This window comes from Lepisosteus platostomus, chromosome 12 (genome assembly GCF_059453375.1).
Source record: "Lepisosteus platostomus isolate fLepPlt1 chromosome 12, fLepPlt1.hap1, whole genome shotgun sequence".
NCBI classification, from domain to species: Eukaryota; Metazoa; Chordata; class Actinopteri; order Semionotiformes; family Lepisosteidae; genus Lepisosteus; species Lepisosteus platostomus.
Window position 1 is genome coordinate 42,704,782 of NC_142622.1, and position 15,662 is coordinate 42,720,443.

The following is a 15,662-nucleotide window of genomic DNA, read 5'->3' on the forward strand; positions in this document are numbered from 1 at the left end:
GTTGTTGTGAACTTTGGTCTCCATTTGAATTACACCATTACCCAAAGAATGGGAGCTACTTGTAACTTATAAATACTAAGATATTTCCTGGGAATTTTAATTTCTACTTATTGTATGTATGTTGTTGAAACCTTCAAATTGAGACCATTAAAAAAGATGTTAAATTTAGGCTCAGATGGCATCGCTTCTGAGTTTGTGTTGTAACCTAGATTTCCGATGCGATTGTTTAAATGGACCAGATTAAATATTGTAGTACAGTATACTAAATTATTCTTAGTATATATAAATGTTTCACATTTATTGTTCTTAAAGTTTTCAAATAGACTTGTTCATGTGGTAGTTTTATGTTATCTCAGTATTATTGACAATGTTTTTTGCAGAAATTATTGAGAAAGAACTGTCATATAAGGTACAGTTGTTATTAGAGTAATTAAAAAATATTGCAAAAATTTGTCTAGGAGACCTGGATTTTATTTGTATGTTGAGTAAAAATGCGACAAGTTCTGTTTCATGTAAAGAATCATATTTTTAATGTAAAGAATTTACAAATTAATTGTATCTTGAAGAAGCCTGAAGAATATATACTTAAATATCTGGATATAAAGTATTGCAGTTTGATTGCTTTTAACAGTTGACCTTGATGCTTCAGCTGAAGGATCATCTCACACTGTTAATTTATTTTTAAACACATCTAAAAATGTTGAAGTAGCACACTAATGAATGAATAAATGAATTGCCTGCAGCTGTTGATGAGATTAATACAAAGAAAAATGGCAAATATATTTTCTTGCATGCAGGGTCTTTCCACTCTTCGAACCTGATCGGTGAATTTGATGCCTGTTCTGGTGATCAGTGTGCTTTCCATAGAAGTGGACCTGCAGGCTTTCCTGTGAGAATTGTCTGGGAATCTCCCTTAGGGTTTGCAACAGAGCTCGGTCTTCAGAATAATCCAAAAGATTTCATTCTGAAACTATGTGAAGACGTGCTTTCCCACTCAGCACTGCAGCCAAAACAATTTCGAAAGAAGACAGCAGGTGTGGTGGATTACATAGTAAATCTCAGCATCGAAGTGTGGTGGCTTCATAAACTCTTGGGCTGTGAGAGTCTAAATACTAGTGTTATTTATTTTATTTTTCTTGGCAAAACACTTCGGGAAAGTTCACACTTACTCGAAACACCTGACAATATATTTCAGATTCTTCTTGATTAGAGGATGAAATAAAACAAACCATATTGCTGGAATAGTGTCATACCAATGAAAATTTAAAAGCCGACATTAACAAATGGATACTTTTTTCTTACTTAATTGGTTTGTAATCATTTCTACATCTGCAAAATCTGTAATTTAAAACTTTAGTTTTGTTTAGATCTCCTTGACAATGTACAGCAGTGTTCTTAGATTTTCCATTTGGCTCACTGAGCATCAGCTGTTCAGTCATGCAAACCTGTATTTAATCTCCTGCAGTGATGTAAGAAAAAAATAAAGACATTGGAACTGCACGAGCTGCTTTTGTTCACATCAGACTGCGATATTGTTCACCTGGCACCCTCTACTGACCTAAGACAACTGTTTTTGTTCAGTATACACTGTTTTAACATAGCTGATGGGATACATACAGTAATTGGGAGACTATGCAATCCGTTTTACATTATAATGAATATTGACATTTTTTTTAATGATTCACAATGACCTGTAATCATGTGCCTTTGCCCTCGACAGCAACACTTTTATTAAATAAATTGAAGGTTGTTAAGAAAGTGTTAAGAAGGCAGGAGGAAAGAGGTTACATCACCTGTATTTTGTTGTTGTTTTATGGTCTACTTCTTGCGCATTCTTTTGACATGAGTTTTGAGTGATTGCTCCTTCTCCTGTCTCATCCATGCTTGCTGATGAGATACGCAGTAGTATAGTATCTAGTATATCGGGGCTCTTTCTGTTACAAGCTTCTTGAAGAACATGGTTTATGTCTGTTCCTCACTTTTCCTTTGTGCCAAACAGTGCCAATAACGTAAGAAGCTGTTCAGTTCAAAATGCACAAAAATCTATGTGTCACATTGTTCTAACTTTTAATAAATGATTAGAGTCTATGTTATAGTACATAATCTAGTAACTGCAGTTTGTACCATATGTCATTATGTTTTCTTATTTTGAAAAGTACAGAAGCATGTTATATTCTAAATGGGGTTTTCATTTTTGTGACCCACAGCATTGTGTTAAAGTGGTGCAATTTTGGTTTAACTTGTAGGACACTATAGATTTCTAGGTGTGACTCCATAAACACAAGGTTGGAAATTTGCTTGCAGTTTACTGGCAGGGAAAATACTTGTGATAATCTACTGCGAGTATATTGTAGTGAGAGAAATGTAAAAGCTGCCTGGATATTGCTCTTGAGATTAACATTCTCCTTAGACTACCCTGATATAGACTACTCCTGTATAGTTGTGTCAGATCTCGCAAGCTTATATAGGTTTACCGCGTGAAATAAAATATCCATTTTACAAGCATCTAACAAGTGTAACATACTGTAGCAGGGTGATGTCTGGTGGCTTTCTGCCAAGATGACTACAAAGGAATGTCCTACTCTGACAGGCTAAAACAGCTGAATGTTTCAGTCTTACATAGAGTAGGCTATGAGGGGACCCGATTCGAGTACTCAAAATCCTCAAAGGAATTAACAAACTCAACACAAGGGGTTCATTTCTCCTTCAGAATAAGCAGTGGGACCATGAACCAGAGGGCACAGGCGGAGATTAAAGAGAGGTATTTATAGCTATGAAAATGAGGTACTGTTTTGCTCAAAGGTTTGGGGGCAAGCCATTCGTGTTTCGGAACCAGATACTTCAGCTTCTTAAAAGAAAGTGAGATCTTCTGTTCAATTTTCTAATTCCAACCAAACAAACACTGTGGGTGAAGTGGCATCCCATTTGTGACCTTTCCTATTTTCTTGTGTTCATGTTCATGTACAATTCAAGCTGTATTTCAGTGTTGGCTGATTTTCCTGGCTATACCACAGAAGCGTGACTCCCACATAATCAAATGTCATAAACCCAGGAATCAGCTTCTTAGGTCTCAGGTCCAGCTACAGACATTGTACTTTCCTGTTGGGATTCAGTGGGTGACCTTCCATGACTTTCACAGCTCCTCTCGTCCAGGAGATTCTTGTCGATTTTCATGTGGGCTCCTTCAAGACTCCCTGAAAACCCATCTTGTTGCTGATGTTAAAGCTTTCCGGGAGCCATATTAGTCTCCTTTTCAGCATTACGAGCACCAGAAAAGTTTAATAGAAAACAGGATACAGTTTTGAGAGGTGAAAAACGTAACATGTCTGGTGGTAATGAATGTAAATTGTGTGTGAACTTATTTTATTATATATTGGTTTTATCCAAAAAAGTATCTGAACATGTTCTGCAGTACAGTGTTCTTCCAACTGAGGTATCACGGTACTGAGGCCGACCCACACATCATCCTCCTCATTCATTATTTTTTAAGTTTGTTAAAGCTGAGAATCCAGATTTGTGTAAATAAGTGGCAGTAAAGAGGAGAAGCGCCTTACTTTCCTGGAGCCGATCTTTGGGGATGGTTGACATTGAGGGAGACGTCGTCCAGCAGCACAGTTTCAGAACTGACTCGCACAAGATGACGGGGGACTAGAGAAGCTGTCTTGCAGCCCCGATCAGGTTTCAGTGAGGTACAATACTTTCTTACCCCTGAAGGATGCAGCTTCCCAGCTAGTCCATTTTAAATTGGACTACACAACACCACACTTACAGTTTGAGGTGAAGATTGCCCTTGACCTCTCTTTTCATAGATGCGCTCATGGTGTGCTTTGCGGATGGATACATTTCAAAAATTAATTTTGCATGTTGCAAGTGCTGTAATTTGCATAGCATTGCACACACACAGCACCATTTCGTTACCTCAATAAATTTCATTTAATGTGCAGTGTGTTTATGCGTTTTGTTAAATATTATATCATTTGAAACCTTAAATTCAGTATTTCCTGGAAGTGTGTTTTAAAGAGCATTATTTTCTTGCGATATGAAATTCTGCTCAGTCAGCAGATTCTGATCTCAACAGACGAGATGGCACCTAACGCAGATTTAGGAAATGGCCAGCTAGGAGCGTAACTCTCCTTTTTCTCATTTTACCTTTAAAAACAAATGTCGATTTATTGACAATACATTGTTGAACAGGTCCTAACAATATAGAATACAGGTTCATTTTAATATTTGTTAGATCTGCTGAGGGTCCCATTTTTAGGTATGAGACACGGCATTTTAATACAATTTCGGGGTCCGTCGAAAGCTGCGCAATTATGTACTCTATTAAGTGTGAGCTGACGCTGGATGCCTTCCTGACGCCATGGAATTTTCTTTAATTACAGAGAACAGCAGTCGCCAAGACTCCCAACTCTCCTGCATATAGCAGATGGTCCAGTTCACAGCAGCATCAGGTAACCGCAATTTGACAAGGTCATTTATCTATATTAAGCCATATTGAAAGTAATGCGTGTCAATTGCAAATGATAAGACGACTCAAGAAACAGTTTCAGCGGGGGAGTAGGAGAGTGATCAATCCTAATAATATTTTGCAAAAGTAGAAGTTAAAAACAACATCTCCCTTAAAGGACAGCTAGTGTTGTGTGGGATGTGTTTACCAAATGTATGGATTGCCTAAATGTTTTTTTAATACTTTTTATATTAGAGATAATTGGCATGTGTGTATTTTAAGTACTGTGCCACAAGAAGAGGTCACTTTGGGAAAATGTAAATAACACTCAGTTATTGAGTGGTTGAATTTTTCCTTGAAATCGCATGTGAAAATGATGCTGTGTTCTCTGAAAGTAATGTGAATATAGCACAGTAAGAAATGAGGGGATTCACGGCAGTGGTCAGCTTTGTTGCTTCACAGTTTTGGGCCTCTGGTTTCAATTCCAGACCTGGGGTGTTATTTTCTTGGCGTTTGTACGTTCACCCTGTGTTCATAGGGGCTTCCTCACACAACTCCAAGGTAAAAAACACCGGCCCTGGTGTGAGTATGTGCTTGAGTGGTGGTGTCTGAGTCTGCCCGAAGATGGGCTGCCGTCCTGTCCAGTGTGGATCCCACCTTGGGCCCAGTGTTTCCTAGGATAGGCTCTGACCCATTGCCACCCTCAATCGGATAAGTGGGTACTGATGTAGCACGACTTGGTAGGTCTGGTACTGGATGAAGCGTTGTTCCTAAGAGGTCGGTTTAACAGTGGAATAGTGTTGTCTTACACAGTCTGTTTTGAATAACTCAGGGGACGCTTGAGATAAGTTTCTAACCTGCTGCAATAAGTCAGAAGTGATTTTCTTTTGTGATTTGCCAGTTACATATCTGTTATTGGTCATCAGTATTCCCTGGATGGCAACATCTAGGTGTTCTGTACAATCTAGAGTGATCTCCTCGTGATGTCAGTGCACAAATGAAATCCATCAGCATCTCATCCTCATGGGTACGGACCTATTAAATAGCTATCAAGTCTGGTAACACACATTTCACCTAAGAGTTTTGAAATCTTCCTTGCTTAACTCTATGACTTCAGCACTCTGCATCTCCTTTCCAAACCATTTTCCTTGAATCCCTTTGTGCAGATTGATGGTGCATGCAGATTGTTATCTTTATGTTTAACACTCTAAATGAGTTAAAAAAATAATGGAAGGAAAGTGTGTGTTATATTATTATTCAGCACCGCAACATGCCTGCGAAAAAGTCTTTTGCAAGATGTCTTTCATAGTAATGTCGGTATATACAGTACTGTATATCTCTTTAATTATTGAAACATCTTGTCTTTAGAGGATTTGAATCAGCCCATTTTGCTGAATAGGTAAATGTTGTGTCAGCATAGTACCTACCTGATTGAACATTTGATAAAAAATGCCATTAGGTTTAGTTTATTTTTAGGTTTTGTTGCCTAAACCGCATATACTGTACACATTATTAATGTCTTAATAATTGGTATTGATTATTATTAATAAGAATTCGAATGTGGTATGGTTTTCTAGAGCTCTGCACTACAGAAACACGAAGCTTTGTCACGAGTGAGGGTCACGTGGGTGGGAATCTTGGACAGATATTGGGGAGATGGGCCATGCTCAACCTTTCATGTAAGCACACCCGACTGGAAGCCAGCGTAAAACCTCCAACACAGGGATGCAATCATTTGTGTGCGACCCAGTTAGGCTCCCAGCTGAAAACTCCCACAAGTGCAGTGTTACAAAACTCCAGACAAAAGTTGTTGAAACAGAAACATATAAATCAGTTTTTATGGCAGAGATACAGACAATATAGAAAACATATTGGTCATATTTCTGAAAACTAAACATATACTGTACAGGAGATTCAAAAGTCAATCTGTGATCCATGAACAAGCCCGATGCTTTTCATTTTTGATCAAAACTCAAGCACAGTGCTGTAATTTGACAAGTTTACAACATGGTACAATCCTATAATGTGACCTCTGGCTTATCACTACTATAATGCAAACGGTTGTGTGGCGTCTGAGCTTTTATATCAGAAATGCAATCAGAGAGATCTGAAACTGCTACCTTGGTGTCAGGTTTAGTGTGGACCTAGATTTATCATCTGCATAGAAATGGTCATTCAGACCTTGTAATTTTAGTGTTTGACCAAGGGGAAATAGACCAGTACTGCGGCAGGTTCAAAAGCTGCTGGTGCCATGCCAAAGCTCACAGAGTCATTTATAATGTCAAACACCAAGAGGGCGAAGGGCAGAGAAACAGACTTGAATGTCCAGTTTCCATGTTTTACCTGTGTGACTTAGTCCCACAAACACTGAATTCCCCCTGTCTCATTGTATTTCTCTACAAGTATTGTATTTTGCTATTAGTGTAGTGTATTAGTGTTAGTGTAAGAGCCAGGAAATGTCAATACAATGTTTATGTTTAGTTCTATGTCAAAATATTTCCTGGTCATGCCCTCTCCAGCCCCTCAGTTTCAGTCAGGGTCATCCCACCATTCCCTGGAAGAGGAGCCCAGTGAGAGATGTTTGTACTTTCCCCAAATTATTATTATTATTTCTTTTTAACTTCAGAAAATGCAGCTTGTGGCAGCTATGTTTAAATTCTAAAAAAAAAACATTTCACAATCTTCAGAACAATACAGTATTTGAACTCTTACTGTTTATTTGAAAAGGAAAGAAAAACTGGTCAAAGACATTCTAGGTCTGCGTGCACTAATGAGCTCTAGGTTGGGTAAAAAGATGGCATTTCAAGATATGCTTCATGACAATGTCAGCCCTTGGCTTGTCTGAAATGCTAAATGTGATCACGGAAATGTGTTCCAGTTCACAGGTAGAACATTATTTTGGCTGCTGTACGAGAGTGGTGTCCTTGCTAAACAACAAATACTAGCAAGCTGAAACGTGCAATTTTTCTCTCTTGACAGCGGAGATGGAAGGGAAGAGGTTTTGTACAAACAAATTTCAGCTAGAGCATAACTGCTTCCAGGGCCCCCAGATGCAGTGTTAATAGGAGGCAGAAGTGTAGTATAGTCCTGATTGATCGTACGGCGAAACCTGCTGGGTCTGTTTAAACCCAGGACCCCAGCTGTAAAGCTGCAAGGCCCTCTCCTCGAGTTGTTGCCCACATTCAAAAGCTCCTAAAAAACAAGGGAGAAAAGGTCATTTAATTTATCTTGCTTCATCTGCCAGGAGGAGGCAGTATCTGCTCAGATTATAACTGTTTGCTGAGTTCAGAGCGTAACCGTAACATTTTCCTTTGTCTCGCAGAACTAACCCACAAATGATTTATTTCAGGAGTGGTTTCCAATTAATCTCCATCTCCAACTGCTTTACAAAAATAGATTGATGTCTTCTGATCATTATCTTCTGCTGAGGATTATTTTGCCAGAGTAATTATGTTCACTCTCAGCCTAAAGTGATCACATTTTTGAACATCTTTTTATAACCGGTAATGCATTTTACATTGTATTGGAAACAGTAGACTGCTCATTACATTTTATTATATATACTGGAAATTTATTCTGAATACGAATAAATCGAAAGTCAGGTAGATATTTTTCTGCTCTAAGTATTTAATGTTTTAAATGAGCTGACAATGCTGGAATTATCTTTTAGGTAATGCAAATTTAAAAGCCCAACATATCTTGATACCTTGTCAGTTTTTTTCCCATGTTCTCCCTGAAAGCCAGCCTTTCTGCTTAAAATGTGCCTTGAAGAAGTTTTCAGGGACCTCAGTAATGACCATTTTGTAAAACTACTGAATGCTCACACTGAACACTTCTAAGGGCAGGTAGTGTTACAGTAAATGTCAGCAAAACCTAAAGATAAGCAATGCATTATGTTGATGGCATGTATTCGGACCCGTGACATCAATATCTGGTGGAAGCACAATTGGCTGCAATTATAGCCACAAGTCTTTTTTGGTAGGTCGCAACCAATGTTGCACGAAGGTTTGATGCACTTCTGGCCTTTCCTCTTGACGGATTTGTTCAGGCTCTTTCAAGGTGCTTCATGTTGCTTGGGGATCGATGTAGGGACTGATGGTTTCAAACCTTTCTGCAGATTCTCGGTCGGATTCAAGTCGGAAGCGGGTTTTTCTCTTAAGATTTGCTCCATCTATGTTCCCATCAGTCTTGACAAGTTTCCTCGCCCCCCCCCGTTGAGAGAGCTATAACACCACGCTTGACAGCAGGGATGGTAAGATGTGCTGTGCCACATGTAAGACTGTTTTTTGGCATGTTTGCAGTATCACTTGGTTCCCACCTGGGACTTGTTTTTTCTTCAGTTCCGTACAAGTCCCCTTCTTGGAGTGACAGGGATATTGTTGACCCATGAACCAAGACGTCACTGAAAGACATTTTCTCCCATTCGAAGTGTTTTTCTACCCTTCTCCGTGAATGTTCCTTTATACAACTTCATGCCTGAGTTGTATTGAAAGCTTCTTGGTCTTTACAGTTCCATCGTAGTTGAAGTAGTGCTCGAAATTCACTATTTTCTATAAAAAATGAACAGTAAAGAAACTGCCAGAAGAAGGTGTATTCATTCTGAAATCATGTGAGTCACTTGATTAATCGTGTAGTTCATTAAGGTGATTTTGTGTGCCTTAATTAGTTTGAATACCTATGCAATCATGGCTTATGCATTTTTCATGTTTAATTCTTTCTTTTGTCTTTTGTTTTGAATGCGTGGATTATGTTGTATAATGTATGTAAGCACTTCAAAGTGTCATGACTGCAGACTTTTCAGCAACAAAATATGAAAGCTAGGCAGGGGTTTGATAATTTTTTGCAGGCACTGGTTAATTAATAATTTTGAACTTCAGTTGAAATAATATCAGTTCTTTGTTTATCAAACAAATTGTGAGAAAGGTCCTAGAGAAACATTAAAGAAAACAAATAATTTCAAACTAAGTTAAATCTGGTCCACATACTTTAACATAAGTTAAGTCCACAGTCCGATGGCATAACGTAGGGTTAACTGGCTTCTGAGAAAATTGGCCCCAGTGTGAGTGTCTTTGTCTGTGTATGCCCTGTGATGGACTGGTGTCCCATCCAGGGTGTATCCTGCCTTGTGTCCATTTCTTGCTCCGACAAGGCTCCGACTCCACTGTGACCCTGCGCTGCATAAAGCGATCAGATAATAGATAGGTGCATAACGCTGACGTGAATTTTATAATTCAACTAGAATACACATATATACCTCTCTACTGTATGTGAATTCACTAGGCTTTTTATGTTATTTTTATTTTTAAAATTTAATTCAGAATGTTTAAAAGGCAGCAATATTATAGAAAAATACTGAGCTCATTACTGAGTTTTATAGATGCATTTTGCTAGTACTGGACTGAACTCACACCGAACATTACAAGATTAGGGCAATTGTGTTAACTAACGATGTTTATGATTTTAAAAATGCAATAGCCGAACTTATTTTATCGGCTCCTTCTGGTGCTAAAGGCATGGTTAGGCATATGGATTGTGTGGGTCTAAATTGGGATTAGTGGCTTCAACAAGGAGAAAGTCTGGAGCCGAGTGTGCGGTAGTGTAACATTATAGTTGCTGTAGTCTTGAAATATGTGCAGCTTCCTCTTAAGCCAGGGCATTGCTTATGCAGCTGTCTGCCAGTGTTTGGAATCTCTGCATGGAACAGAACTTTTCTTCTCTCTCTTTTTCAGTGCTCTGCCTTAAGAATCGTGTGGAATACCGATAGCATTTTAGATCTCTGTGTTATTTGTTATGTTAATGTTTGCCGTGTGAGCTGACTGATATTTTCTGGCAAGCTCACCTTCCAGTCCTAAACCCATAAAACATCTTTTTTTACACTTTTATCACTGACTAATTTTTTTTTTGGTTGGAAATGTTCTGCCATTAAGAGCTATTTCTAAAAAAAAACACAATTTTAATAAAACTTATTTTTATTACATGCGGTACATAAATCACTGTTGTCCTCGAAAACGAGTTACTGTAGGGCTGTGATGGTATTCCAAAACCTGTGTATATTTACAAATCTTGCTGCTGCATTTAGTTATTTGCCAACCTGCCTAGTTACTACATTATGCAGCTTAATCTGATCCATATCAGTGTCTTGGAACTAAGAAGAAAAGTGAAGTATAAACTGTCTGTACAGGTCTGAACATGCAGTTGCAGCTATGAAAATGTGAATTTTACACTGCATATTGATAGATGCTTAGGACTTACATTAAATCAGAGCCGCACAACCCTCAACACTTGCTCTTTTGTCTTGTGTGACAAGCTAACCTCCCCAGCGTACAATAGCAGTCTTGTTTAGTTTACCTGTGGTCTTTTTAGCACAGCTGGATTGGCTTTGTCTGTCATTTCTTTCTTGTCCCTGCCCCATAAAGCATCAGATCCCAGCAACCCACCTGTATCCTCCCTGGCTGCTTTACTACGGTACGCTCTCTTTGAGACGGACACCTGGCTTTTTTTTTTTTTTAAAGTTGAGTCTGAACCCACTCTCGGTGTTGGGTGTCTGATAATTGCTTTCACAGCCTTGGAATTTGTACCAGTTTCTTTCCTTCCTGCTTTCTCTTCCGCTGACGGCGATTTGCACCGTCTCTCTCACTTACCTCTTGGCTACTGAGTCTACTGACCGATGACCATTCCAGGTCTTTTATCTTCTGGTTTCAATAAACCTGAAATCCTTGTCGGCATTCACGCATGTGGGAGCTCAGTTCCCCATTTGTCTCGCCGGTGGATTGTTTTGGAGAGGGCGAGGGTCCGCTGCACGTCTTGGCCATTGTCGGATCTCCCTGGGCAGCCTTGTCACACTTGCAATTAAGGGAACGCAGCAGTTAAAGACTTGTGATAAATTCTGCTGGACCAGAGTTTCCTTCACTGTTGAAGAGAACCTCTAATGTATTGGATTTTCACCCTCTTTGCTGCTTTGTGCTTCTTGACCTTTACGATTCATAAACCTCTAGTTAAAGCCAAGTGTACAGCAGCATGCCAAGAAAAGCTGGCAGTTGGGTTTGTTTGAAAGTGTAGTCGAAGATCGGAGTCATCAGGGTATAACTTCTGCCTAGTATGATAACAGCAAGACAGCATATTCATGCCACATAAAATGTGTTTAAGGCTTTTGCAACAGAGTGGCAGTCTTGTTTAATGACGAGCAAAAAGCACAAGCGAAGCTTGGCACGTCTCAGATGGATCATGGTAAGGATTAGAGCTGTTACCCATGAGCAGAGACACTAGCAGAAACGTAATACAGCTGTCAGCAGATGTGTGCTGCTGTCTGGATTTAACATGCGTGTACCCAGTGTAGGATGAAAGGAAATGTTTCCCCTCTGCCTGTGGCAGAAATTAACTGTCTTGTTGTCAAACGTCAGTTGCTTTCTTTAAAGTCGAATGCATCAAAGTGGGGTTAGGGACAAACACTTCAGTGAGTGGCCCGAGACCCATTGCGAATGAGCGAGGCAGCAATTGGTTGGAGTGTCCAGCCAGACTGCAGGGCGATTTGTGGAGAGTCTTTTAGAAACATACTGTAATTCTTGCCTGGCTGTTGACATGAAAGCAGATATCGCACATAACGTCATAACAATGTGCGTTCAAAGAAGGACCTCAGATGAACATGAAAGGAGCTACATGTTTGTTTGACGATAGCACGGAATGAACAAGTGAATTTCTGACATCAAAGGAGTTTAGATTAGCTCGTTCAGAGCAGATATACAGTATTACTTTAGGAACAAACTCTTCCTGGAGTGCAGTGTTTTTTTAACAACATCCAACCCCACCAAGATACAGTATATCAGATACCACTGGCTTAACTAAAGCAGAATATACCATTTCCTGCTTTAGAGTACGTTATCAGAAATAACAACATCTACTTTATACAGTATACTTTGTACTGTGAAACATTTAGTAATCAGTATCCCCCAAAATGAATATCAATTAGATCTACCAAAAAAACAGTGAAATGCTATTATGTAGTAGGACTAAATTTTCATTGTACTGTAAACTGAATTATTCTTACTTTAAAATGAAATTTAAAAATCCTGAATATTTTTCTCTTTGTACATGTCTCTGCCTTAAGTGTTCATAAAATAGAAGATTAGAAAAATACCCTTTGGGTGGGAGTTGAAGAGTTGGAAGACTGCTCTTGTGGTTAGAAACAATGGTACAGTACATGTATATGGTCAGATTAAATGAAAATTGAGCTTTTTGGACATTCTTATCAGTGTTATGTTTGGTGTGAAAAAAGCTCAACTTCATGTTGAGAGGACACTCATGCCCACTGATAAATATTGTGGGGGGTCTTTATGTTTTGGGGTTGTTTTGCATCTATGGGCCCTGGAGCCTCAAGTGGCCATCACTATCTCCAGACTTCAAACCTATTGAGTATTTGTGATTCTAATTCAGTAATTTTTTACTGATTCTAATTCAGTCTGAAAAAATGATTTGAAGGAATGTTCGTCAGTAGACCTCTGAAGGGCCACAACCTCATAGCTCACTGCATTAGGCACCCGGTCAGTGTAATCCCTGCCAGAGGAGGATTTACAAAATACGAACTATGGCCATGTAAATAATTGTTCATTAATTGATTATTTCTTACTAATATGACTTTGCTCTGTGCAATGCTATTAATATTACGGCTTGATGTTTTTTTTTAGAATTTTTAATCAAGGAGCATTGGCCAACTTGTCAATCTTCCTGTCATTTGATGTTCTTTGTTCCGGTTCCATCGGGGTTAGGAATAGCTGTGGAAGTTTGGGTCTTATGCCACCATCAGAGTGATGATTGAGGATGAGGTGTTGTGTGCTAGATCTATAAGTACCTCCCCGTATTGACATACATCATTTTCTTTTACTGTATTTGTCATAGCTCTAGCATGATGCAATACCTCATGCTGGTTTTGCAACCAGATACTTTTGGTTTGTTTGGATCTGTAACCACAGGCAAATGGTCAATTGCTTATCACGCCATTTCCCATAATCCTGTTTAAATACAAATGTCAGGAGACAGACAGTGGTGATAAGAGTAGCTGTCGGGATGACATTCGGAGCTTGATGTGCTTGGGAAATGGGAGACATAAGAAGGTTAGCCTGGAGCTACGACCAGGATTTGGATATTGAAAGAGGGTGAGAAATTCGATTTTTAGTTATTATTGTGATGTTTTGTAAATGCCACCATCACGCTCCAGAATATGATTTTTCTGGAGTGCTGATTGTCAGCTTTTTTTTCTTTTTTTTCTTTTTTTAATGGTACGGCTGAATTTCTAAACATCCAAGTTTAAAATGCCGAAACTGAAAACATACAAGATACAGGGTTTTTAGGAGGAGTTGAAAACAACTCAGGTTAGGTTTTGCTGTGTGGTTTATTTAGTTCTTGCATGTCTCATAAATTCATCATGAACTCCGATGGAAGCTTTTTTGTACGTTGGTGGCATACACACACCCGAAGAAGGCTCCACGGCCGAAACGTTGTGTTTTCTTGCTTCTCTTTTCAGCAGGGAATAAACCTATTACTTGTTCCTTTGCAGCCTACACATGCTGATGCAGCTACCCACCTGAACTACTTCAGGATACATTAAATATGATTTTAATTGTTGAGGTCCAACACTGAGCATCACAAGAAATGTGCCAACGTATTTCTGCACCTGGACTTTTACAATGTATTGGAAATTAAATTTCGTGGTGTCATTTTCATTTATTAATCATTCATTAACTGACCGCAATAAACTCAAGTGACTTTTGAGTGTGACATAAGCATTTACCTTATTAGCTGGGGAAAGGGAATAAAGCTTAGGTGATGAGGTGATTTAAGCTGTTGAATGTCAATCCTGGTGAAAATGAAAAAAGAAAAATGTAATCCAGGTGGGGCTGCACACTGGTGGTGGTGGAGGGGAGTCTCCATTACCTGTAAAGCGCTTTGAGTGGAGTGTCCAGAAAAGCACTATACAAGTGTAAGAAAATATCATTATAATTAAAGGAACCAAAATGCACCATTTGTTAAGAGAACAACCCCTTTGTAACATTGATTTGTAGGGGCAACATCTCAGCTGGACTTGCCAGCACTGAAGCCAAGTCCTCTTTAGCAATAATGCAAGACCACTCTGATGCACATCAGCCAATGTGGCAAAGGCCTGATGACTGATATGCTAATTGTATCCAACTGACCAGTTGAGAGAAAAGTTCAAGTCTGCTGGTCTGGGCAGAACTGTCTAGTCGTTACATCGCTCTGATCTTACTGATGGATTAATTTACTTTACTCCTTGGTACCACGGTGAGACACTTCCTGAAAGTCCCTTGTTGTCCTCTCTGTGAGTCTTTGCTGAATCGACAAAATTCTAGGAGGCCAATGCATGTCATCACACTGCTCGATTAACAGCGGCTTGAGAATGTGTCAGTTATGCTGTGGATGCCCCACTCAGCAGACTTGAGCTCAGCTCCACTGAGCATTACATTTGTTAGGTGAACTGGGGTGAGGTGTGGCATCTGCCCAGGAAGACCAGTGAACATGCTCATGCTTGTCCAGACTCTACAAGAGAAAGGGGAGAGTACCCAAGAGACAGCATCTGCAACCTGGGGCAAAGCATGTATCACTGAGCTATGACTTGTACATCTTCCAACAGTAGCTACACGCTGCAAGCCTGTGATTTTCACAGTAGACCCCCTGCTGATCCACTCTGTTGGTGATGAACATTAATCAGCACAATGAGTTTATGTATGTAATATTGGTGCATGAAAAGGTCAGAGGACTTGCTGGAAAAATGTATTTTCCTGATAACAACCTTATTGCAGTTATAAGTGGTGAGTTTTTGTATGTTTCAAATAATTCTCAAATTATTAACAAAAAATAAATCAGCATGTTGGCTTCTGACTGGTTTTGGTTAAATTAACGGTACACCAAGCCTTTTCTTACTTAAGACAGTGAATTAGTGTTTCCTGCTCTTTGTGATCAGATTGGCGATTTACAAAACTGTCATGGCGTAGAGTGGGAAACATGCGCCAATGACTCTTTCTACACCAGAACAGCCCAGGATTGATAAAACACATTTCCATGTTTTGAGGGGAAAGATAAGGTAACTGAATATAGTGGGGAGGGATATTTGAAAGTGTGTTTGGCTGTCCTAGAGAAAACAAAAGCTTCCATGTTCCTGACCCATTACCGTTTTGTGCCAGTGAAAACAGGTTAGGCAAAG

At 39.2% G+C, this 15,662-nt stretch overlaps 1 protein-coding gene across 5 annotated transcripts in view; it reads left to right on the forward strand.

Moving 5' to 3' along the window:
• Positions 1 to 15,662, forward strand: part of rbms3 (RNA binding motif, single stranded interacting protein) — a 359,271-nt gene that overhangs the window by 32,674 nt on the left and 310,935 nt on the right. For all 5 annotated transcript variants that reach the window (XM_088602080.1, XM_088602079.1, XM_088602081.1 and 2 more), the window contains exon 3: positions 4,386 to 4,454. In XM_088602080.1, the coding sequence (XP_088458206.1) occupies positions 4,386 to 4,454 (69 nt within the window). The remainder of the gene's footprint in view (positions 1 to 4,385; positions 4,455 to 15,662) is intronic.